The sequence below is a fragment of the Podarcis raffonei genome, chromosome 4 (genome assembly GCF_027172205.1).
Source record: "Podarcis raffonei isolate rPodRaf1 chromosome 4, rPodRaf1.pri, whole genome shotgun sequence".
NCBI classification, from domain to species: domain Eukaryota; kingdom Metazoa; phylum Chordata; class Lepidosauria; order Squamata; family Lacertidae; genus Podarcis; species Podarcis raffonei.
Window position 1 is genome coordinate 3,508,060 of NC_070605.1, and position 24,723 is coordinate 3,532,782.

Sequence of the window (24,723 nt, forward strand, 5' to 3'; positions counted from 1 at the left end):
CTGACACACTACACCCACATACAGTCACGTGACCACAAGAACGTCACTCACAGAGAGGCGGCCCAAAGAGCACCGTGTCCAGGGCCTTGAGCTGCAGCTTCTGCCTGTGGCTCCTGTCAGTCATCTTCAGGACAGTTCCTGTCATGGTGGCGTTGGTGATTGCCAACCTGCGGGGAAGAGGGAGGCGGAGGAGGTGGTCACATCTGAAGGGCATTTGGAGCAAAAAACACAGCTTGGCCAGGTAGCCCCTCAGGCAAGCTCTGCGAGGACTCACCACCAGCAGGCAGGTAGGAGATTTAACAGGCAGCTTCCTGGTTGTTCACAAGGATATTTTGCACCAGCTATTCTCACTTCATAAAGCAGGAAAGCTTCCTTTGCTGGGATATCTTCTCTGCTTTGCAGAGAACACCTCTTGCTAAACCCAGGGAGCTGGTTGTTAGCCCCCACAAATGTGTGAGAAGGAGAAAGTGGCCAGATGGATAAGTTTTATTTTTATATAATTTTATTTATTGCATTTATTGCATTTATCCCTTATTATGTTATGCCTTTTTGTGTTTTGATATTGTAAAGCACCCTGTGAATCTCAGATAATAAATAATAATAAATAATGTGGCATTTTTGGGACGCGGGTGGCATTGTGGGTTAAACCACAGAGCCTAGGGCTTGCCGATCAGAAGGTTGGCAGTTCGAATCCCTGCGATGGGGTGAGCTCCCGTTGCTCTGTCCCTGCTCCTGCCAACCTAGCAGTTTGAAAACACGCCAAAGTGCAAGTACATAAATAGTTACCGCTCTGGCGGGAAGGTAAACGGCCTTTCCGTGCGCTGCTCTGATTTCTCCAGAAGCAGCTTAGTCCTGCTGGCCACATGACCCAGAAGCTGGATGCCGGCTCCCTCGGCCAATAAAGCGAGATTAGCGCTGCAACCCCAGAGTCGGCCATGACTGGACCTAATGGTCAGGGGTCCCTTTACCTTTTAATGTGGCATTTATATCCCACCTGTGCAGTAGAGGTTAGTCTGAGAGGCAGTGGATGCCCCACCCCCCAGGTCACCCCAGTGAATTTCATGGCTCAGCAGGGATTTGAACCCTGGTCTCCCAGGTCATAGTCCAACATTCCAACAACTACTCCACCGCTGTCCCATCGACACTATACGCCGAAAGCAGGTTTGAAACTGACTTTGCCAAGCTACTGGGGATCTCCAAGCAGCGCTCTCACAAAACCCTGGGAAGCCACAGGCCAAAACCCAGCCTCCTTTTTTGCACCCCCGGAACTGACCTTGGCATGGCATGCCCAGAGAGCTGCAGCTTCCTGAAGGTCTCTTCGTACTGTGGCAGCTCCACGTAGGTGATGAGCCACTGCACCACCTCATCGACGGTCCAGTTGTACACTGAAAGAAAAGTGGGAGAGGGCAAGTCAGTGGCTGAACCAACCAGCAGCCGGTCTTCAGGCCCCACCATCTCAGCTCACGTCTCCAGACCTCCCACCTCTCTCCTGTCACTGTCTGGCTCATCCATCTAGCTTTATTGTGTTTCTGGTGCCACAGGATGCCCCCAAACCTCTCTGAACCAACAGGAAGATGCAGAGAGGAACATAATTTCAGAAAATGCTGGCAAAGGCTGGGCCAATTGCAGGCTCTACAGTAAATCCTATGAGAAGAGGCTAAAGGGACAGGGGACGGGGGGGGGGGGAAAGATCAGAGAATGTACGGAAGGATGTCAGACCAGGGCAGGGCAATGTAGCAGAGAGGGAAGAGTGTTGGATCAGGACCTGAGAGACCAGGGTTCAAATCCCTGCTCAGCCATAATCGCGGGCAATTTGCTAACTTGACGACCAAGTTCAGTCTCACACCAAACCATGCAATCATCTGTATGTCTGCTGAGAACAGCTGAAGCAATAAACAGGCTTTTCCCATTTTGTATTTTAGTATGGCAATGTCATTGGTCCACTTATTTGGGCAAAATTAGAAGAAGCCCTTATTCCTCCTTCAAGGAGCTTCAGCAAAACCAGGCAAGACTCAACATGACAAAAAACAGACTGCTCCTCTCCTCCTGCCCCTGACAGCTCAGGAGCGTCAAGACACCCAAGAGAAGCAGATGTGGAAATCAGTTCTTAAAAAGCTGCTGTGAACTGGGAAGGAGCAGTGGCAGAGAGAGGCAGAGAGAAACACAGTGTGGGTGGGTAAAGAAACTTAGGATGCAGCAGCTAAGCATCTGTCAACGCCCCCCGACCCTTGAAAAGGAATATGGGATCTCTGCCTGAAGCCATGGGACTCTGGGACCAGCTTTCACCAACAGCAGGGGAGGAGTCAGGACCTCTGTGCAGGCTGTGCTTTTATTTATTCATATCTTGAAAATTTACACGCTGCTTGGTTGTAGTAAGCCTCAAAGCGGTTTACAAGAAGATAAAGCAATAAAACCAAGAAAGATTTGCAACATACGGAAGTTAAAACATGAAAATTAGATTAAAAATCCACCTCAACTTTCTGAGCATCTGGCTGGGCTTGTTTAAATAAGAACAGTGATATCAATAGGCAGGGAGTTCCAAAGTGTAAGGGCTGCCACACTAAACGATTGAGCTCTTACAAATGTGAGCTACAGGTCGGGACTACAGAACTACGATCACCATCATGATTTATATTCCTCCTTTCCTAAAAAGAGTTTAAGGTGGTGTACACAGTTGTCCTTCCCGTTTTATCCTCAGAACAACCCTGTGAGGTAGGCCAGGCTGAGAGGGAGTGGCTGGCCCATCCAAGGAGCTTCATGGCTAAGCCACCATTTGAACCCTGGCCTCTCCTAGTCCAACACTCTCTAACACAGCCATGCTGGCTCTCTTGAGAACTTCATCCAAAAGCAAATACTGAGGGGTCACAGCTATGGGGACCAGCATGGAAAGATAAAATACAGCTAAATTAACGTCTCAGTCATCAACAAAATGGAACCTGGTAAGTGGGTGGCAGGGGGCACTCTTGACAGATGGCTTGTTCAAGTCTGTCCACATATAAATTGGGGTGCGTGTGCACAAGATAGAGCCATGCAGGTGCCCATAACTGTGCCATCTATTTGTAGAGAACGGCTTATTTTTTAAAAGCTGCTTCATGTCAAAAGCAAGGATGCCACAGTGGTTCTCACCTCTGGAGGAGGTTCATTAGGAAGTCCGAAGTGCAGAAAAACCCTTAAGAGCCTGAATCTGACAGATGTGTGGCATTTCAGTAGGAAAAAAGTGGTTCCCTAAGTGTGTAGTGGGATTACCTGGGGGGGCCATCAAGAGGCAATGGGGTGCTGGAGGTGTAAATGACTTTGAAACACTCTGGGATCCCAGGATCAAGCTAATCAATGTTGTTGAATAAATTGAACTAGTTTCAATTGGCTTTGAATGTATTTGCAATTCATTGTTACTGTTCTGAATCTTATTGGGCTGTTATCTTCTGCGGAGGGTTGTGCAAACTGCTACCGGCACACACAGAGCCTCCCTTTCAGTGCAACTTTACTCATTGCCCTTTCACAAATGCTCAGTTCTATATACCGGCAGTGGAGCAATTCCCCTCTGAGGAAAGGTCTGGGGCTCTGCAGAAAAGGCAAGGAAGAGGCGACATGCTTGAAATTTACACCATTATGCACAGAAAGTACCTAGAGAAAAGCCTTTCTTTCTCTCTCTCTCTCTCATAGAACTTGTGGGCATCCAATGAAGCTGAATGCTGGGAAGAAGCCCTTCCTCATGCAGCAGAGTTAGACTGTGGAACTCCCTCCCACAGGAAGCAGCGATGGCCACCAACTTGGATGGCTTAATGCTTGGAAGATAAGGCTATCAATGTCTCCTAGCCAGGCTGGCTCTGCTCTATCTCCACAGCTGGAGGCAGCAATGCTTCTGAATACCAGCTGCTGGAAACCACAGGAGGGGAGAAAGTGCTCTTGTGCTCAAATCCCGCTTGCAGGTTCCACAGGCATCTGGTTGGCCCCTGTGAGAACACGATGCTGGGCTAGATGCTGGACTAGGCAACAGACTTGATGGCAGGATTTAAATAAACATCCACATTATTAGCATCAGAAAATGTTTGGAAGATAGTGAAATAAGATGATGTATTTAATTTTATTTTTATGTTTTTAAGGTTTGATGTTATTAATAACTTTTTCTGTTGAGAGATAGCAAAGTGGGTGAAAATGGAAACAAACCAAAACCGCAAGTTGGGGTAAGTTGTGGAGAGGAGGGAGGGAGGAATATATAGTAAACGTTAAGAATTTGAGATGTATGTAATGAACGAAAATGAAAAATGAATATTTATTATTTTTTAAAAGGATGCTGGACTAGATGGGCCATCGGCTTGCTCCAAAGGCTCTCCTCCTTGTGTTCCTCTGCTCCATTCAGCCCTACAGGACTCCAGAGCGCTCACTCCAGCGCCAAGCTCCTCGGAGGAGAGAAGAATCCTGCAGCCGGCATGTGGGCAGAGGCACTGCAGCCAAGCCTCCCCTTTGTTTGTTCAGACAATTTTGGAGGCAGACGCAGGTGGGCGGGCAAGGAAGAGCCTGGCAAACAGCCAGAGCCTTGCAGCAGCATGGGGTAGAAGGGCTTGGCTGGGTGGCTGGGGGTGGCTGGTCGCTTCTCGCTTGCTAGCTTAGTCTGGGGCGGGGAGGCTGCCACAAACATTGAAATCCAGCCGGGGGTGGGCATGTTGTGCAACATGATAGGAGCGGCTTTAATAAGGCAAAATAACTGCTATGGGGAAACTGCCCTCAGCTGAATAAGGCTTGCACCTCAGAGATGGGACGTAGCAGGGAGCATGTGAACGCCAGTCTCCTCTGACCAGAAGAGGTGGTTTAAAATGTTGAGAAGGGGTGGATGAACTTTCCTTCAAGGAGGAAGATGACTTACCCGTGTGAGAGACAAGCTTGTCCCTGTGCAACTACATACTTCCGTAAGCGTAATTGTATTTTATTGTTAGTTTGTTATTGTAGTATTCCTCTGCTTTCAAAAATGTTTTATTGTGTCCTTTTGCCTTTTCTTTCTTTCCTTACTTTCATAGAATCACAGAATAGAGTTTGAGTGTTATTTGCTCCACACACACACACCCCAGTGCAGGGACATTTCACCCAATGAATCTTTGTTCAGATAAAACTAACGGTGGGCTGGACCTTTTCGAAATGCAGGACCAAGCGGTGGACAACTGCTCTTTCTCAAACACAGTGGACCTTTGCTTGCTTAAATGCTGAGCAACCCATGATGCTGGAATGCCCTAAACAACTTCTGAGTAGGCCTACTCTAGAGTTGTCCAAACCCTGGGAGGAGTCTAGTCAACTTGAGAGGGGCAGGACCCACCACTGGTGATTCTGAGAAGGAGGAAAGGGGCCATCTCTGCAGGTTGACACCATGACTAGGATTTCCTGGAGTGCGCTTTGGAAACGAGTGGCAATAGAGACACCTCCCAGGCCATCGCCCCTTCAGGCACTAACAAAGTCCAACCCCCTACAAGGCAGGAATCACAGCTAAAGCATCCGTGACAGATGGTCATCTAACCTCTGCTTAAAAATCTCCAAGGAAGGAGAGCCCACCATCTCCCAAGGGAGTCTGCTCCACTGCCAAACAGCTCTTACTCTCAGGAAGTTCTTCCTAATCTCCTTCCTTGCAATTTGAATCTATAGGTTTGGGTCCTACCCTCTGAAGCAGCAGAAAACTAGCTTGCTTCGTGCTGATAAATATTGACTGCTTTTCTACCAATGGTTTTAGGGACGTGGGTGGCGCTGTGGTCTAAAGCACTGAGCCTAGGGCTTGCCAATCGGAAGGTCAGCGGTTCGAATGAGCTCCTGTTGCTCGGTCCCAACTCCTGCCAACCTAGCAGTTCGAAAGCACGTCAAGTGCAAGTACAGTGGTACCTCGGGTTACATACGCTTCAGGTTACAGATGCTTCAGGTTACACACTCCGCTAACCCAGAAATAGTACCTCGGGTTAAGAACTTTGCTTCGGTGAGAACAGAAATCATGCTCCGGCCGCGCGGCAGCAGCAGGAGGCCCCATTAACTAAAGTGGTGCTTCAGGTTAAGAACAGTTTCAGGTTAAGAGTGGACCTCCGGAACGAATTAAGTATTTAACCCGAGGTACCACTGTAGATAAATAGGCACCGCTCCGGCGGGAAGGTAAACGGCATTTCCATGCGCTGCTCTGGTTTGCCAGAAGCGGCTTAGTCATGCTGGCCACATGACCCGGAAAAACTGTCTGCAGACAAACACTCGCTCCCTCCGCTACTAAAGTGAGATGAGCACGCAACCCCAGAGTTGTCCGTGACTGGACCTAATGGTCAGGGGTACCTTTACCTTTACTACCAATGGTTACAGGTGAGGATATAAGAGCATCCCCTGCCCTCAGACAGCACAGCACAGCAGCTCCAGGGACTCTGCCTCCCTTCCGAGAAGATGCCTTAAACGGCTCGGGACCGCAATACCTCAAGGACCGCCTTTTCCCATATGAACCTACCCAGTCCCCGAGATCATCTTCTGAGGCCCTCCTTCGTGTGCCTCCTCCTCAAGAGGTTCAGAGGGTGGCAACACGAGGATGGGGCCTTCTCTGCAGTGGCTCCCCTTCTGTGGAATGCTCTCCCCAGGGAAGTTCACCTGGCGCCTTCATTATATACCTTTAGGCGCCAGGCAAAAACGTTCCTTTTTAACCAGGCCTTTGGCTGATCTTATTGACATCTAACACCCTTTTAAAATATGGCTTTTGGAGGGGGGGGGTATTGGGTTATTGCTTTTGGTTTGATTTTATATGTTGTGGTCTTCTTATGGACCGCCCTGAGACCTCCGGGTATAGGGTGGTGAATAAGTTGAACTAATAATAAAAATAATAAAATAATGCCTCCGCTCTGACTTGCAGCGGAGGATCTAGCCAGCTTCACAATGAGGACACAGGATCTGGCAGCAAAGCTCTCCGACTGCAAGCCGAACTTTTCTGCTGGGGGAAAAACCTGACAAGTACATGAAGATTAGAATGGGTAGCAGCCAGGGGAGATTAACAAGGCCATAAAGGCAGCAAGAAGTATCAGCATCGGGGAAGTGTTTGCTGAGTGTGGCAGGCAAAGGAGCTGTGGCCTTATCTGGAGGCACTCAACACCCTCTGCACGACTGTGGCACTTCAGGAGAGCAAAGAGCACTGCAAGTCTTCTGCTCTCACTGCCGCCTTGTCTAGGGTGCTTTGGTGCTGGAGAGCGGATAGGACTCTGAAGAACGCAAGAGGCACCTGCAGGATCAGCCCAGTAGCCCATCTAGGCCAGCATCCTGCTCTCACAGCGGCCAACCAGATGCCTGTGCGAAACCCACAAGCAGGATTTGAGCACAAGAGCCCTCTCCCCTCCTGCAGTTTCTGGCAACTGGTATTCAGAAGTATTTCTGCCTCTGATTGTGGAGGCAGAGCATAGCCAACCTGGCTAGCAGCCATCAAAGGCCCTCTGCTCCCCCATGAATTTGTGAGAATTCCTGCTCCGTGATTGCAGTTATCACATGATGGTGTATGTTTTGACTCCACAGAGTCGGATGTTTGTGTTACTGTGTTCCGTGAAGTGGGACTATTGTCCTTTGCTCTTTTTCTCTTTGCTGTCTGATGCTAGAGAGAGAGGGAGCCATGTTGCAGTGCTCCGTATGTGTTTATATGTAAATAAAGTAGATTAGCCAAAATGCTGAGTTGCTGAGGTCTGTCACGCAAGCTGCGAAGACTCTGCGGATCCCTAAGTGTGCCGGTGTCTGTTGGCATCGGTCGCTGTGATGTTCGGGCTGAAGAAAGCTTATGAAGCTCCTGAACGATCTCGACCAGAAGGGAGGGAACATGCCAGTCGGGCACATGTCTCTGCCAGGGTCCTACTCGAGTGAAGGCTGAACTCCTGACAGAATTTGCCCGATCCTCTTTTATGACCATCCAAGTCAGTGGCCATCCCTGCATCCTGTGGGAGGGAGTTCCACAGTCTGACTAGTTGCTGTGTGAAGGAGGACTTTATTTTATCTGCCATGGGTCTTCCAACACTCAGCTTCCTTGAAGCATCCTGCGCCTCTCAGCAGGGCAGTGGAACAGGAGTGTGACCCCCGCGTGTCTCCTGAAATGCCTTAACCGTTTACATTCCCCATGCCTTGCAACTGAACATCTGTGGTGGGACTGTCCGTTAGTTAATGAATTCTGGAAACAGATTGGTATAGAAATATCGGGAATTGTGGGTAGGAAGGTGGAAATATCTAAATTAATGGTTCTTATTAGCCTGAGTAGCACCGAGTTAGAAACCAAAGAGGAATGTAAATGGGTAAAATTGATGGTAATTGCAGCCAGAGAGGTTATAGCGAGTAATTGGAAAGAGCTAGGGGTGAACCAATGGAGGAAAAAACTGAAAAATATTATAATTTTAGAATATCTAACTGTGAAGATACATAAAATGAAAGGGTTTAAGGTCAATGAGAAGGAGGAGGATTGGTTTGAGAATATATTGAATTATTTGGGTAGGTTTGAACAATTTGGGGCAATTAAAATGTTAAAAGTTAAATAAACCTTGTGGAGGGAGGAGTGTTAATGTATATAGAATTGTGCATAAGGTTGATTTGAATATGTTATTATTGATTATGTATACCCAATGTATCAGCCGCCTGGGGGTTTCACTGTTTGTGTTTTGGTTGTTGGTAAAAAAATTTGTGTGGAAAACAAGATTAAACATACAGGACTAAACACACTAGTATTTAATACAGGCTCCTAATATTCCAAAATAGTCTCAGACGCGCCGCAGCCCTTCCCACTCACGCCCAGTGCCTCCTGTGACTCACTACTGAACCTCACTCATTCTTTATCGGCACAGGAAAGGAGGGCAGTGTGGGGAGGGGAGAGAGGCAAAGAGATAATTCCCCCATTTATTATATTTTTTTATTTGCATATTATTTTCACCCTGCTTCCTGTTCTACTGTGGCGGAGGAGTCGCAAATGCAAACTAAAAAATGCAAAAGTTGAAACCGGTCAAGGGCTGCACTAGAGGAAGCCACAGGCCAGCGGCGAGAGGAGAAGGAAGTGGTTTGGCCAAGGCGCAAGAGGTTGCTAGAGAGAGGAGGAGAGGGAGGGAGGAGCAGAGAGGCAGATTTTGAACACTGAGAACTTAAGAGCCTGCTGGAGTTCCACAGTTTAACTCTGCACTGCGAGAAGGACTTTCTTCCCCCTGTCCTGAATCTTCCAACATTCAGCTCCATTGGATGCCCACGAGTTTGAATGCTATGAGGGAGGGAAGCTTTTTCCTCTATCTACTTTCTCCGCACCACAGGTAATTGTATAAACATTTATCATGCAGCCTCTAACTCGCCTTTTCTCTAAACTCAAAAGCCCCAAATGCCGCAGTCTTTCTTCGAAGGGGAGTTGCTCCCTTGATCATCTGGGCTTCCCTTTTCCCTTTCCCAACTCTGCAGTCTCCTTTTTTGAGGCGAGTCAGCCAGAGCTGGATGCCAGCCTTACCTTCGGACGACTTCCAAGCCTTCCAAAGATCTTCCACGCTGATGTGCTTATCCTCCCCGTGAAAGGTGCTGTGTTTGACCGTTGGGTCGTGGTAATTCAAGTCTTCCCTCAGGAACTGGAGGGGGAAAAACACAGCCCCAAGTCAACCAGTTGCCCCAAGTCCCATGTTTATCAGCTCCATCTGGTACGCAGGATGAGACCCTCGCTGCCCGCAGACTGTCTGGCCAGAGTGGTGCATGCTCTAGTTATCTCTCGCTTGGACTACTGCAATGCGCTCTACGTGGGGCTACCTTTGAAGGTGACCCAGAAACTGCAACTAATCCAGAATGTGGCAGCTAGACTGGGAGCAGCCGCCAAAACCATATAACACTGGTCTTGAAAGAACTACCTGGCTCCCAGTACATTTCCAAGCACAATTCAAAGTGTTGGTGCTGACCTTTAAAGTCCTAAATGGCCTCGGTCCTGTATCCCTGAAGGAGCGTCTCCACCCCCATCCTTCTGCCCGGACACTGAGGTCCAGCGCCAAGGGCCTTCTGGCGGTTCCCTCATTGCGAGAAGCCAAGTTACAGGGAAGCAGGCAGAGGGCCTTCTCAGTAGTGGCACCCGCCCTGTGGAACACCCTCCCATCAGATGTCAAAGAGATAAACAACTACCAGACTTTTAGAAGACATTTGAAGGCAGCCCTGTTTAGGGAAGCTTTTAATGTTTAATAGGTTATTGTATTTTAGTGTTTTGTTGGAAGCCACTCAGAGTGGCTGGGGAAACCCAGTCAGATGGGCGGGGTATAAATAACAAATTATTATTATTATTATTATTATTATTATTATTATTATTATTATTATTGATGTTCTCATTTTAACAGTGACTGTAAGGGCAACTAAAAGTTTGTTGGGTGTGGACAGGGCAGACCTAGGTTCAGAAACAACAAAGGAACTGGTCTGGGGGCTGAGCTACTTCAGAGGGCTGCAGAAAGAATTAACACGTAAGAGCATGGTTTTGTGTAAGATATTAAACTGCAAGTCCCCAAGGAATGGGGGAACCATCACTTGGAACACAGTAAGAGTCCATCTGGATCAGGCCAATGGTCCAACTATTTTTTTTTATATATATATAATATTTTATTCAGTTTTCACAACAAAGAAATTATAAAACAAACAGTAAGAAAAACACAAAAATAAACTCAAAAGCACAAAAATACAAAAATACAAACAATTAACATAAGATAAAAAAAGAGAAAAACAAAAACAAAAAACCCTCTTTTTTCTTTTATCCACTTTAGTCAACTTATTATCCTGACTTCCTCACGCCTCCCTTTTTAGTATTCCACTTAGAAATTGGTTCAGCAAATTCATATCCTATTGGTTAGACCTTAATTATTTTTCCTCACATATTTCACATCTTTTAACTTCAAACTTTCATCTAATCTCAATCCACTCTTACATAATCTTTTACTTTATTTACTAGAACCCCTTCATTTCATTTGAATGTCATCAACATTCAAAAATTTTACAATGTTTCTGTAAATAGACTTTAAATTTCCTCCAATCTTCTTCCACCAACTCTTCTCCCTGATCCCGAATTCTGCCAGTCATTTCCGCCATTTCCATGTAATCCATTACTTGCATCTGCCATTCTTCCAAGGTGGGTAGATCTTGTGTCTTCCAATGCTTTGCAATGAGTATTCTTGCTGCAGCTGTAGCATACATAAAGAAAGTTCTATCCTTCTTTGGCACCAATTGGCCGACTATGCCCAGGAGAAAGGCCTCTGGTTTCTTCAGAAAAGTATATTTAAATACCTTTTTCATTTCGTTATAGATCATTTCCCAGAAGGCCTTAATCCTTGGGCACGTCCACCAAAGGTGAAAGAATGTACCTTCAGTTTCTTTACATTTCCAACATTTATTATTGGGCAAATGATAGATTTTTGCAAGTTTGACTGGGGTCATGTACCACCTGTACATCATTTTCATAATATTCTCTCTAAGGGCATTACATGCCGTAAATTTAACCCCAGTGGTCCACAACTGCTCCCAGTCAGCAAACATAATATTATATCCTATATCTTGTGCCCATTTTATCATAGCAGATTTTACCGTTTCTTCCTCAGTGTTCCATTTCAACAGCAAATTATACATTCTTGATAGTGTCTTAGCATTGGGTTCTAACAATTCTGTTTCTAATTTTGATTTTTCCACCTGGAAACCAATTTTTTTATCCAAATTATAAACCTCTCTTATTTGAAAATAGTGTAACCAGTCTCGCACCTTCTCTTTAAGTTTCTCATAGCTCTGCAATTTCAATTTGTCCCCTTCCTGTTCCAAAATTTCCCAATATTTTGGCCATTTGGCCTCCATATTAAGCTTTCTCAAAGCTTTCGCTTCCATAGGTGATAACCACCTCAGGCCAATGGTCCAACTAGTCCAGCATCCTGTTCTCACAGTGGCCAACCAGAGGCCTGTGGGAAACCTGCAAGCAGATCTGAGCACGAGAGCAGCACTTACACCTCTTGTGCCTTCCAGCCACTGTATTGCTGTCTCCCAATTATGGAGCCAGAGCCTAGCCGTCCTGGCTAGTAGCCATTGCTAGCCCTCGCCTCCATGAATCTGTCTAACCCTTTTTCAAAGCCATCTGGGTTGGTGGCTCTCCTGTGGGAGAGAGTTCCACAGTCTGACTGCACGCTGCGTGACGAAGGACTTCCTTTTGTCTGTCCTGATGTGTCCTATTCACCCCGCTCCTTGTAAAAAAAAATCACCAGCTTGTTTCTCCTTTCAGCTTCCCATCAGTCCGCAAGACCATCAGTTCCTCACCCCGGGCTGCTAACCTTTCCTGGAAGCCTTTAAGAAGGGTTTTTTAACACACACACAAAGACGCTGAACCAATTGCCTCTTTTTGCATGCTTTTACTGATGTCTCTGCTCTCACTGTTGCTATGCAAACCTTTACTGAATCGCAGCTGTTCACCTGAGTAATGGGCCGGGTTGTCCCCATTTGTTGTTGTTGTTTAGTCGTTTAGTTGTGTCTGACTCTTGGTGACCCCCTGGACCAGAGCACGCCAGGCACTCCTGTCTTCCACTGCCTCCCACATTTGTCCCCATTTGCAGTTCCTTAATGAGGCCACTGGCAGAAATTCAGCTTTGCTCACTAGACCTGTCCTGTCCCCCCATCACAAACGCCTTACTCTGCTACAGAGCTTTGCAGAGAAGCTGGAAAAAGAAGAGGTGGCTTTTCCAGCTGCTCCCATCGGAGATGAAAAGCAGCTGTCCACGTGGAGGCACAAGCGTGCAAACGCACACCTAGCGGATCTGCTCAACAAGCAAGCAAGGCAGGCGACTCTGACCCTCTGAAGAAAAGCAAAAGGTAAGTCTGCCAAGAAGAGGAAATCCATTCGCCGTGCGCAAACTGCAAATTCATCTTTGCTGCCGGGAGGCTAAGAATAAACTGCAGCATCACGTTCCTAAGCCACATCCAGGACAAGCTGAAGAGGCTGCATCTCTGTTTTCTCCTCCAAAGTTCTTAGCACCTGCCTATTAAAAGGCTATTCTGAAAGTCACAGCTTCGGAGATGTGTGCAAGGGCAAGCAAAGGTGGCTTCCGAAACTCAGCCGGGAGATCAGGGCTCTCATGTGTCTCTTTGCAAAGCCACACCTGAGCCCTCTCAAGGTTAAGCACCACAGACCCCCTTCAACAGGCAGCCGACAGAAAAGCCGCATTTGCATTTCTCTGCTTAGAGGTCCAAAAAGGTCGGCAGATGGAATGTCTTCCTGGCTAGTCATATCCTTCACTTCCTGAATCAACTGACGCCCAGGGACTTTGGATTCAGGAGGGATATTGACAAAAAGTTGAATGTATCTCACACACACACACCCAGCCTCCATTCACTCTACCTTCAGAACTGTCATGAGTTATATCTTTTCCCTCTTTATGTGCCGAGTCAGATACCAGTAGTATCTAAAATTCAAAGAAACTTCCTCTTCAAGTTTACACAGATGATATATTTTTAGACCAATTCTAAAGGTATTACATTAATCCCCCTTCACATCATGCTGTTGTTCTGAATGAAAACCACAACTGTTTTTGGAAAGTTACATACATTTCACAACCACTGACTTCTGAGTTGTTAACAGTCGCCAATTCTACAAAATCTATTTCTACCCTGACCCAAAGTACACCATAATTCATTAAACAATTCAAGATAATTAACCTGAAAGGTTCCAAAGGATGGAAACCTTTCCACTCCTGATCAGTTTTTGTTGCTAGCGTTTTCCATTGGTGAAATCACCGTTCCTTGTTACAAGCATACATAAATTTATCTCTTTTAATATGCAAAGGGCTTAACCCTAACCCTGGATTTCGGCTATATATAGCAGAGCATAAGCTTTTAAGCACACTTCACATTTTGAGCAAAAGGCCTCAGTAAACCAGTCACTGGTTCCATATTTACAAGATATTCAGAAATGAAAAGGGGGTGTGGACGATGAGCCCAGCAAAGCACACCCCTTCCAACTGCAAGTCCCCCTTTAAAAATGCCTTCTGGTGGGGGGGGGGCAGCTTTCGCTCAGCAATGGCATGGAATGAACTTGAGGGGGGTGGTTGGGGGGAGTTTCCAAAGGCTCAGTGTCACTTTTGAGACTGACCAAGTATTCCTCAAAACAGTGAGGGCACCCAGAGCAACACCTGGAAAGAGTATCTTTTGAAAGAGAGTGAGCTGAATGGGGAGACACAGTCCTTGGGAGTCTCCTGGGCCCTGATGGTCTGAAGGCTTTCCAAGTCAATGCCAGCTAAGGTGGCAGAAGCTTTTGTGGGCCACCACTCTATTCATCAGATGCTCGAAGGAGCTACCTTACTGAGGAGGTATATAAATAAACAAACCCTGCCTTAGGTTTTTAAGCGGAGGTTGGTTGGCCACCTGGTCAGGGATTCTTGAGACGTGATCCCTACATTGGACGCATGGATGAGATGACCCTACAGCACAGCTCTTTGATTTTATGACTACAGAGAGGATATATTCAGATAGGGTTTATCCACCTGGGAAGGGAGCCCATATAGGAGAAGGAAACCTCCTAAACATCTGCTGCCTTGTAGGACATCTTTGGGAGAAGAAAAGCCACAGGAGTAAACCCTCTGCGACTCCAGAGTTGGGTTCCTAAGGCAACTGGATGACATCTTGCACGCCTCGTACCATCAACTACCGCGGCCAAGAAGGTGCCAAACGTCTTGCTTTCCTTTCCTTTGGACTATATCAGCACGCCTGAGAGGGGGGTCTTGTCATCTGGGTAGCTCAGGACCTCCATACACACAGCCCAGGCTTGCACCCTCGGGAAGTCACTTTCCTACTGCTAACACAACACTCACTCACTCTCTCTCTCTCTCTCTCTCTCTCTCTGTGTGTGTGTGTGTTTGTGTGTGAAATATCAAATACCAAAGGGCAAGCAAAGCAAAGCACCATTTTATAGAGAGATGTGGCATGGCAGAAAGCAGAACACAAATGAATTCAGAATCCAGCTCAGTATCGGTGTGACTCTCCACTACACCGCATTAAGCAAATTCCGGTGATCAAGAGGCTTAGTAAAACATCTAATGGGGGCCAATCCCTTTCCCAGCTGAGCCACAAACCCACGCATGGTGCAGATGCTGCAAGATGAGTAAGGGAGGGAGCACGGAAGACAGTGGAAAAGGCAGGCCGAAGAAGACAGAAGAGCGCTAATTTCAAAGGAGAGGAAGGAAAGCCTTCCTGGAGCCAGAAAGCACTGAAGCTGCAACTGCAGGACTCTAGAAGTGCCCAGTGGATCCTTTTTCTGGAATGCCTCTCTCTCTCTCTCTCTCCCTGGCCAAGAGGCCCCTGACTGAGCAGAGTTTTGAAGCTGCACCGCCTGAAAAGAGGGATTAAGAAAATCTGTGCAGTCCTGTGACATTCTCAGTGAGCCAAGCTCATGATTTGAAAACGAAATGAAATAAAGGAGGGTGGGTGGTGAGGAGGGCAGGGTGAACCTTCCCAAGATGTTCCAAGATCTCTGGAGATTATAAGCCACTGGCTGCAGCCAAACCAGGCAGGAATGCAAAGATAGAGATATCCCCTCCTAACCCCCCCCCCCCGCCCCACAGCCTGTGACCTCCACGGGGAACATGGCAATGTCATCTAGAGTGGCCAATGTGCACAGCTCAGAGCAGCCGTGATCTCCCCTAGGGATGTAGGCAGGGGAACCAGCTGTTGCTCAGTATATTTAGCTCAGGAAGGAAAAGTGATCTCCCGGTCGGCCCTCCTTCAGCAGAGCCCCAGTGAAAACAGGCTTCCAAGGTCTCTTGGAAGAGGACACGGTCATAGAATCGTAGAGCCGTAGTGATGGAAGGGACCCCGGGGTCATCTAGTCCAACCCCCTACAATCCAAGAATCGCAGCTAAAGAATCCCTGGCAGAGGGACATACAACCTCTGTTAAACGCCTCCAAGGAAGGAGAGCCCAGCACCTCTCATGGGAGTCCGTTCCATGGCTGAACAGCTCTTCCTGTCTTCCGAACGTTTAGTTGGAATCTCCTTCCTTGCCATTTGAATCCACTGGCTCAGGTCGCACCCTCTGGAGCAGCCGAAAACAAGCTTGCTGCATCTTTCTTAGGAGAGCCCTTGAGATATTTGGAGACGGCTATCAGGTCACCTCTCAGGTGCAACTGGAGCAGGTCTCCAGGAAGGAGCCAGTGTCCTGTAACTCAAGGGCAGGAGGCGGTGGGTCCTCTGCATCGGCAGGAGATACGGAGCATGAGCTAAGCCAAAATGCATTCATAGGGCTGAGACCCTCCCTGCCCGCGGACTATCTCACCAGAGTGGTGCATGCTCTAGTTATCTCCCGCTTGAACTACTGCAACGCGCTCTACGTGGGGCTACCTTTGAAGGTGACCCGGAAACTACAACTAATCCAGAATGTGGCAGCCAGACTGGTGACTGGGGGCGGCCGCCGAGACCACATAACACCAGTCTTGAAAGACCTAGATTGGCTCCCAGTACGTTTCTGAGCACAATTCAAAGTGTTGGTGCTGACCTTGAAAGCCCTAAATGGCCTTGGCCCAGTGTACCTGATGGAGGGTTCCCACCCCCATTGTCTATTCTAGACACTGAGATCCAACACCGAGGGCCTCCTGGCAGTTCCCTCCCTGGGATAAGCAAAGCTACAGGGAGCCAGGCAGAGGGCCTTCTCGGTAGTGGCGCCCGCCCTGTGGAACGCCCTCCCAACAGATGTCAAAGAGAACAACAACTACCAGACTTTTGGAAGACAACTCAAGACAGCCCTGTTTAGGGAAGCTTTTAATGTTTAATAGGTTATGCTATTTTTGTGTTCTGTTGGAAGCCACCCAGAGTGGCTGGGGAAACCCAGCCAGATGGGCGGGGTACAAATAAATTATGATGATGATGATGATGATGATGATGATGATGATGTTGGAAGGACCCCCAAAGGTCATCCAGTCCAACCCTCTGCAACTCAGGAATCACAACTAACAGCTGAGATCACTGGAGTATGGCAACACTAGAGGACAGAACGTTCATGTAGGCCTGCCTATCTACATGCCCAGCAGGGCTGGAAAATGACTTCTTTTAGCCACAAATTTTAAGCCCTGAGGAAGCCAGGCACCTGGGATTCTGTCTCCCTCCCCAGGCTGTGGAGGTGAAGGCACACCTCCACAGGCAGACACAAAGGCCCACGGCACGTGCGGCCGAGTAATCCCAGCAGCAGAAAAAGGAGGCAGCTGGCCATGTTTCAATGGTGAGGTAACTGGCTCTTTCTGGAGAATGGGCTGAGAAGCACAGCGCACGGCCTCTTCTCAAAATTCAGGGACAGCACTGCACACACATCGAGAGGTAAGGCAGACAGGGCCCAACAGAAGCAACACAAAAGGAAAGTGCAATGGGGAGCAAAGAGGAAAGTAAGCTTTCAAGAAGCATCACACACTTTGCAGTTATGGTAGGTCCTAACAAATAAACACTTAATTAGCAACCTTTAATTAATTAAAACATTTTGGTTATTTGATGGAAGGAAGACTATTATTGTTTTTACTGTTTTGTTGTTCATTTGGGGAGCAGGGAAAAGATAAAAAAGAAAAGTGATTATAAATAAAGGCCATTATAATTAATAATCATAATCATAATTCTCCCCTGATTACTTGGAGCCGCTGTGGCATAATCAGGCAGAACTGTGGAGACCCAAGTTCGAATCCCACCTCAGCCATGAATCTCACTGGGAAGCCTTGGGCCAGTTTCTACCTACTGTAACTGGGTTTTATTAAATAAAATATTTGCCGGCGCTAGGTGCACTGGGTATCCTGGGTGCAAGATGGAAAGGCAGGATATATAAACCTTTCAAAATAAATCAAATACATGTGATGTCTTGTTGCCCCGCTGGGGAAATAAGTCACAAAACGGCTGGTTTGGAATGTGACATCATTCTTTGCTGCATCTTGGCCGACAAACCGGTTTGGCAAAGGGTGCTGCTGGCAACTTCCAAGGCAGCCTTGAGCTAGGGAGGAACGGGGCTTTCAGTGGACCCTAAGCACCTGCAGTTTCAGAAATGAATTCTAGGGTGCTCACCCCGTGATTCAGAGGACAAAGCTGCTGCTAATGTTACAGCCTGCAGGCAGGCATCTTTCCTCAGCTGCAAACCCAGAGCTGCCAATTCCCTTGGCAAAAATTCTGGAGGAGAGAGAAATCCGTTCAATTAAGTCGCAGGGCACCTCGAGAGCTACGCCTGCCTCTGCGCGAGACCAGAAATAGGCCGCCAATTGGAAGGGATTCCCCTTGGGGTTCAGGGGCGCTCCTTTTAATTGCGGTCCCTGCAGCCACCTCCGAACACACAGCAAACTCCTCTCCCCAGAGGGGAGCGTCAAAAAATGTGAAGAGAAGCGCTCCCAGGCTGCGGATGGGCAAAGGTTTTGAGCAGCGCAGCTTAGCAAAAGAAGAGAGCGGCTGAGCAAAAAATAATAACGGGAGTAAATAGGCAGAGAGCTGATGAACAAAAAGATGAGTGTGATATAAATGGCAGAGGTCTGAAGCCGGGTTCTGTCTCTGCTCCACCGCCAAGTCTCTAGTGCTCTCAAGACTGGAGTCAGGAAGGAAGGCACACTTCTAAGATTCCTGCTCCCGGCTTGAATAGGGACTTGCAGAAAACAGAGAATAAAGACTCCCTTCCGAGAAAAGCTAGGCCGGCTCCCTCCTTCCTGTCCTTCCCCTGGCAGTTTTAGGGACTGTCTTTTTAAGGAATTTTAACAAAGGTGTCCCGATTTTATTATCTGTATGTTTACAGATTTGTTTCTATATTGCTTGAATTTATTAGTGGTTACTTATATATTTGGCTTTTTGTATTTTATCTGTCTTGTTTTAATGTGTGTAAGCCGCCATCAGTCTATATCTATATCTATATCTAGCTATCCATATATATATATCAGTCAGTATTCTATTTATAATATAATAATGATCATGATAAATATAGCTACGTCCCGTGCTCACAGGCTTTGCATTTTATGTCAAAGGCCAAGTGAAACTTCATTCAACTTCCTTTTGCTCTTATGCCCAATTCTATGTCCGACAGTCAATTCCTCAATAAATATAAACCGAGTTTAGAGTATCTGATGTTTCAAGCTGCGCGTTTGCTTAGGTTTTGCCTAATGCCTCTTCAAAACTCTAAACCGGTGTTGGGATTTGTGCTCTGAAAGAGCTTAAGCAGGAACAGAGGAATGATCCTGACAAGTTAAAGCAGATTCCATGAGTGTAATCCCAAGTTTTGTCTGTAGCTCTAAACTCCCTTTAAAACAAGAAACTGAGTCGAGAATTAAGGACTGGTTAGGAAGGTCTGTTCATTTATTACTGCATTTATATCCCCCCGTTCCTCCAAGAAGCTTAAGAAGCCGTACATACTTCTCCTTCCCATTTTATCTTCACAACAACCCTGTGAGTAGGTTAGGCTGAGAGCGAGTGACTGGCCCAAGGTCACCCAGTGCGTTTCATGGCTGAAGTGGAGATTCGAGGCCTGGCCTCTCCCAGGTCCTAGCTCAACACTCTAACCATTACACCACCAGACCACTAGTCCATCAACCTCAACATTGTCGACAATTACTGGTAGCCGTTGTCCAGTGTTTCAGCCGGGAATCCATCTCCCTCTCTACCACTTAGCTGTGATCAAAAGCTGGTTTCTTTTATTCTTGACATCCAAATATGAAGATGTCACCCGGGACGTGAGAACGATAGTGACAGAACTGCAACAATCTTTGACAATCCAAGTATCGGGCAGGTACCTTGCAAATGACAAATGCTGAACAAATGATAAGCGGAAGAGATCATATATATATGCAGGTCCCACTATCCAAATGCTTGTTATATGAAAATCACTTATCCAAATATGAGTAATTAGTACCCAAATCTCGCTATACACGTTGCAGATTCAGATGTGCAAGCTATTTTGTGTTTTGCTGGTCTGTGGCAGCTGCTTTGCCAGAAACCATGGTGGGAAGGAGGGAGGGGGAGAGATAGGACAGAGAAAAGAGCATTTTCCCCTTCCTCGTTCTCCTCTTGCAAGATTTCAGTGGGTTTTCCTGTTTTTTTTGTCACTTTGGGGTCAAAATTCCATGGTTGGAAATGCATCAGAAACTTCCCCATAGGACTCAATGGAGATCATTGACTTGTTATGTGAAGGCTCGCCAAGGGAACGTTTTCTGAGAACGCATTGCGTTTGGCTAGCAGGACCTGCTTGTGTGTATGTGAACATGCTCTGATTCAGCCTTGACTCACACAGTCTCAGCTCCACAGGAAAGAGATTACTGGAAAAACACAGCTTTCCCGTTCTGCACAGAACGCAACCTGACAGCATCACTTTTGCCTAATGAAAGAAAGGCCCCCGAGTACTTCAGCTTAGTGGAATCAGAAGTCAGAGCCAAGAGCAATCAGGCTTACATGTTTAAGCATGTCCAAGTCAAGACGTTTCCCCTGGGAAACTGCCCTTCAGGCAGCGAAAGGAGGGATGAGAAAGTCCTAAATGCACAGGGAGGGGGAGAAGAAGACTCAAAAGGCACATCTCCCTTGAGAAGATGCTACACCTAGATGCTACACCTAGATGTGGGCCTGCCCCCACTGGGCAGGGCAGGTTGCTCAGATGCGGGAAATGCAACAGTTGAGATCCCAAGCTCTTGCTCAGCTACAAAGAAAAGGACTCAGGTTCCACTGCACACCTTGAAAGCAGAGTCCTTGGCTCTTTCTGCGGCTCCAGATTAAAATTAATGGTCCCCCCCCAAATACCTATTTCTGAAAAAGAGGTGCCGGAACTCACCATGAACACCTCCCTAGTTCTCTTAGAATGGCAATGGCACCCATCTGGCAGGTGCCGGAACAGAGTTCCGGCTGAAAAAGAGCCCTGTCTCTATCTGTTAAAAGAACATCAGAAAGCAACTGCAGTAGTCCAGGCCTTAAGGGGAAACAGGGGGAAGGAAGGTTCTTAATCTGAGCTTCAGAGATGTGGCTTGTTTCTTTAAGAGCTCTAGGGAGGATTCCTTTCTAAGCAGCTCTGCTCATGAGAAATCCTCCAAACATAGTTTGGAAAAGAAAAAGACACCCTTTAGATAGTCACTTTTCATTCTGCTAACTCGGCTAGGGCCTCACCAGCTCATAACAATTTTGGTGAACCGGGCGGTGCACTTAAAAATAGATACAGAAGTCCAGTGCCCTGCACCCCAACGCTAAACACATATATTTGGAATTAACGCCACTTACTTGGTGGTACTTCCAAGGGTGATGTTTAGAAATCACAAGGCAAAAACCTACATGTGGAAATGGACAACGGATGCAAAACGCAGCTACCCAAAGGCAACTCACCCATTAGAGGTGGAGGAGATGTATCTCTTTCAAGAAGAGGCTTCCGGTTTTTCCCTGGGAGCAATTAGCTTCCCTTTTAAACATCAGGAGTGTGGTCTTAGTGGTTAGAGTACTGAACTAGGACCTGGGACACCAGGGTTACTAACCTTGGGGTATTCAGAAATTCTTTTTAGCCCTCCATCTATTTTCTCAACACTGTGCAAAGGCCTCCTTTGCTCCTCTAAGCTTTTCATCTTTATTGCACATTAAATGGAACAGCACCTGCAGCCATTTTGCAGCTCCTTTCCCACACCTGCTTTGACAATGTTGAAGGAAAGCAGCAGAGTTTCGGAAGAAAGCTTAAGAGAAGGAAGGTTAAGGGAAGCCCCTGTGTCGCAGGAGGCAGGAATGTGCAGCTGACTCAGGCTCAGCTTCTACACACACATAGGGCCTCCTCATGCTCTCCATTTTCAAGATGCGCAGCAGGAGGAAAAATGCCGCCTCTCAAGAGTAGCTGGACTACGACTGCCCTAAAGCTGGAGGGAGCAGGTGGAAGGATTCAATAAGAAAGACCCAGAGCTTAAGGGCGGCTTGGCATTTTCCATCTACTTTTTGCTCCAAAAGACAAGCAGAGAGCGGCACAACGGAAAACCTCCCCTATTTCTGTGTCTCATTCATCTCTAAGTGTATGAAAGTGTTATGAGAGTGGCAGGGAGGGAGAGGAGGTTGTTGCCCTGTACTGGTTTTAAACCAAGCAATCATCTCCCCCTTTTTTTGCTAGGAACTTCTTGGCTAATTTGCAGGGGGCGGAGGGAGAGTATAGCAGCCAGATGGGGGAGGCTGGGTGGTGGCAGATGTCCTCTGGGGAGACTCAGAGAATTCATAAAATGGTGGAGTTGGGCTGGACCCCTCAGGTTCATCTAGTCCAACCCCTCACAATGCATTGGGTCCTGGACTGACGGAGGTTTTGCTGAGCATAATCTTTGTATGGTTCATAAGAGCAGCCTGCTGGGTCAGGCCAATGGCTCATCTAGTCCAGCATCCTGTTCTCTTGCGGCCAACCAGATGCTCCAAAGACAAACCCACAAGCAGGACCTGAGCACCAGAACCCTCTCCCCTCCTGCGATTTCCAGCAACTGGGATTCAGAAGCTATGGAGACAGAGCACAGCCACCCTGGCAATACCCATTTATAGCCCTCTCCTCCTCCCTTAATTCGCCTAGTCCTCTTTTAAAGCCACCTAGCTTGCTGGCCAGCACTGCTTCCTGTGGTGCAGGTGAAGGTGGCCAAGAGCTTCAGTCTAACTTCAGCTTCCCCGACCTGGTGCCCTCCAGATGGCCAGGCTAGCTGGGGCTGATGGGAGTTGTAGTCCAAGACACCTCCTGCCCAAGCTGACTGTGTCACCTCTTGCTTGATTTATTAAATTTGCATACAGCCCTTCATCCAAAGACCACAGGGCTGTTTACAACGTAAGATTTTAGAATCTCTATGCTGTGGGGAGAGGGTGCCGGGTCCCCTGAAACATATGTACACTAAGTGGAGTGGGAAGGTCAGGAGAGGGACTGGAGACCGAGAGAGTGGGGTGCCCTTTGCTGTGCCCTCACCTCATCGCTCTCCTCCACGTCGACATCGCCATTGGCATCGTCGTCCATCTGCTTGTGGATGTTGAGGACAGCCTCGAAGCTGAGCTGCTCGTCTTCGTTGTGGCACAAGGCCTGGTCGATGCGGCAGAATTCTGTGGGGAGGGAGGATAAAAACAAAAAGGGTTAAGTCACGCCCCAACGCGTGGCATTTTGCCTTGCCGGTTCTCCAGACAGGTGGGAGGGGAAACAATATTGGCCTTTGAAGACAACTGAGAACAATTGGGCTTCGTTTTTGGAGGAAGAGTGGTGAGTCAATCTAGCTGGGACATGCGACACCCCAAGAGCTAACCTCTAATCCAGTGCATGAGGCCTAATCCCCCCTTGACAGTCACTTGGGACACAGACATTCCATCGGTGGGAGAAACAGGAAGAAGAATGCTTGCTCCATCAAGCTGTGTTGGAGGCCCCACTCCACCAGACACCTCCTGCCCCCAAACTGGGCCAGATGGTCATTATTGGAACAACAGAGATTGGTGCCCGAGTTTTGATTTTCCTCTTCCCTCTCTGTCCCCTTTCCCTTGTGTTTTGTGTTTTTTTCAGGCTGTAAGTCTGGGGATAGGGGTAGAGTAGGGATAGGGGCGGTCTTGCGATATATAAGCCGTTCTGGGAGCCCTTGTGCTATAAATCAATCAATAAAGCCTCACGGCTTGGGGTGGAAGGCACTCCACACATGCTCAGAGGTGCTACTACACAACTTTCAAGACTGAGCCTGGCTCCTGAAATGCTACATGATTTCACTTTGGGGCAGCAGTTTCCTGCCTTCCTGAAAAAGACAAGCGTTCCTAACCCAATGGGCTGGGTGTGGAGGCGTTGAGGGAATCCTTTTTGACTCCAGAAGGTAGGAAGGATATTGCTTTAAATACAGGTTTTTTCCTTGGTTTATTCAAATGATTTTGTACAAGCTGCTCTTCACTGTCCTCACAATCCCAGAACAGGGAACAACATTAAAACACAATAAAACAATATTTGGTTTTAAGTTGTATTTAAACGAAACAAGAAAAGACAGCACTTTGCTAAAATGCTTGGATGAATAACCACATTTTTAGCTGGCATCAAGACTTCATAAATGTTGGTGCCCCTTACACCTAGGAGGAGAAGGCATAGGGGCTGCTGGGATGCACTAGAGCAGATGTTCCCAGACATTCTGGGGTTACCGCCTGCTTGGTTCCACAAACTCATCCCCACTGCCCCTCCCCTATAAAAAGCATTGTTCAGAAGGGTGGTTTGCACAACCCACTAGGGAAGATAACAGCACAATAAAATTCAAAGCAATGACCATTAATTGCACAGTTATCCAGGATCCAATTAAAACTATTTAGTTTAATTAATTCAACAAAGCTGATGAGCTTGATCCAGTGATTTCAGCGCTATTGAGTTTGAAGCAAGTCAAACAGTACACAGATTAGGGAAAACCTCCGGTGGCTGTAATGCAAGCAAGAGAACACATTTCGGTGCCCAATTTTGCACCAGACGGCAACCACGGAAACCTCCAGACCGCCTGCTCAAAGGCCGGAAAAGCTGGGCCGGAAAAGCCCTGCCCTCATTATAGGGACATCACACACCTTGTGCAGACAGACAAGAATGTAAAGGACCTGTCAAGAGCTCAAAAATGGGATCAAGGCAAAGGGAAGAGCCCTTAAGCGAAAGGTGAACAATGACAGCACCTCTTGACAGCACCAACAACAGAGGACTGTATATTTCTGGCATTCCCAGACCACTACCCCTCAAATCCAATATCAAGGTGTCTAATCACTGCAGATCTAAACAAGGGAGCTCTTCTCAGGTTTCAAACGTGGACTTCTCCTGCCCTGCC

General features: G+C 47.4%; 1 protein-coding gene across 7 annotated transcripts in view; it reads right to left on the reverse strand.

The window, feature by feature from the left end:
* The window catches only part of STIM1 (stromal interaction molecule 1), a 102,768-nt gene that overhangs the window by 34,901 nt on the left and 43,144 nt on the right, over window positions 1-24,723 (reverse strand). For all 7 annotated transcript variants that reach the window (XM_053384819.1, XM_053384821.1, XM_053384820.1 and 4 more), the window contains 4 exons: window positions 22,872-23,002; window positions 9,452-9,566; window positions 1,274-1,385; window positions 52-167 (listed from right to left, as the gene is read on the reverse strand). In XM_053384819.1, the coding sequence (XP_053240794.1) occupies window positions 52-167; window positions 1,274-1,385; window positions 9,452-9,566; window positions 22,872-23,002 (474 nt within the window). The remainder of the gene's footprint in view (window positions 1-51; window positions 168-1,273; window positions 1,386-9,451; window positions 9,567-22,871; window positions 23,003-24,723) is intronic.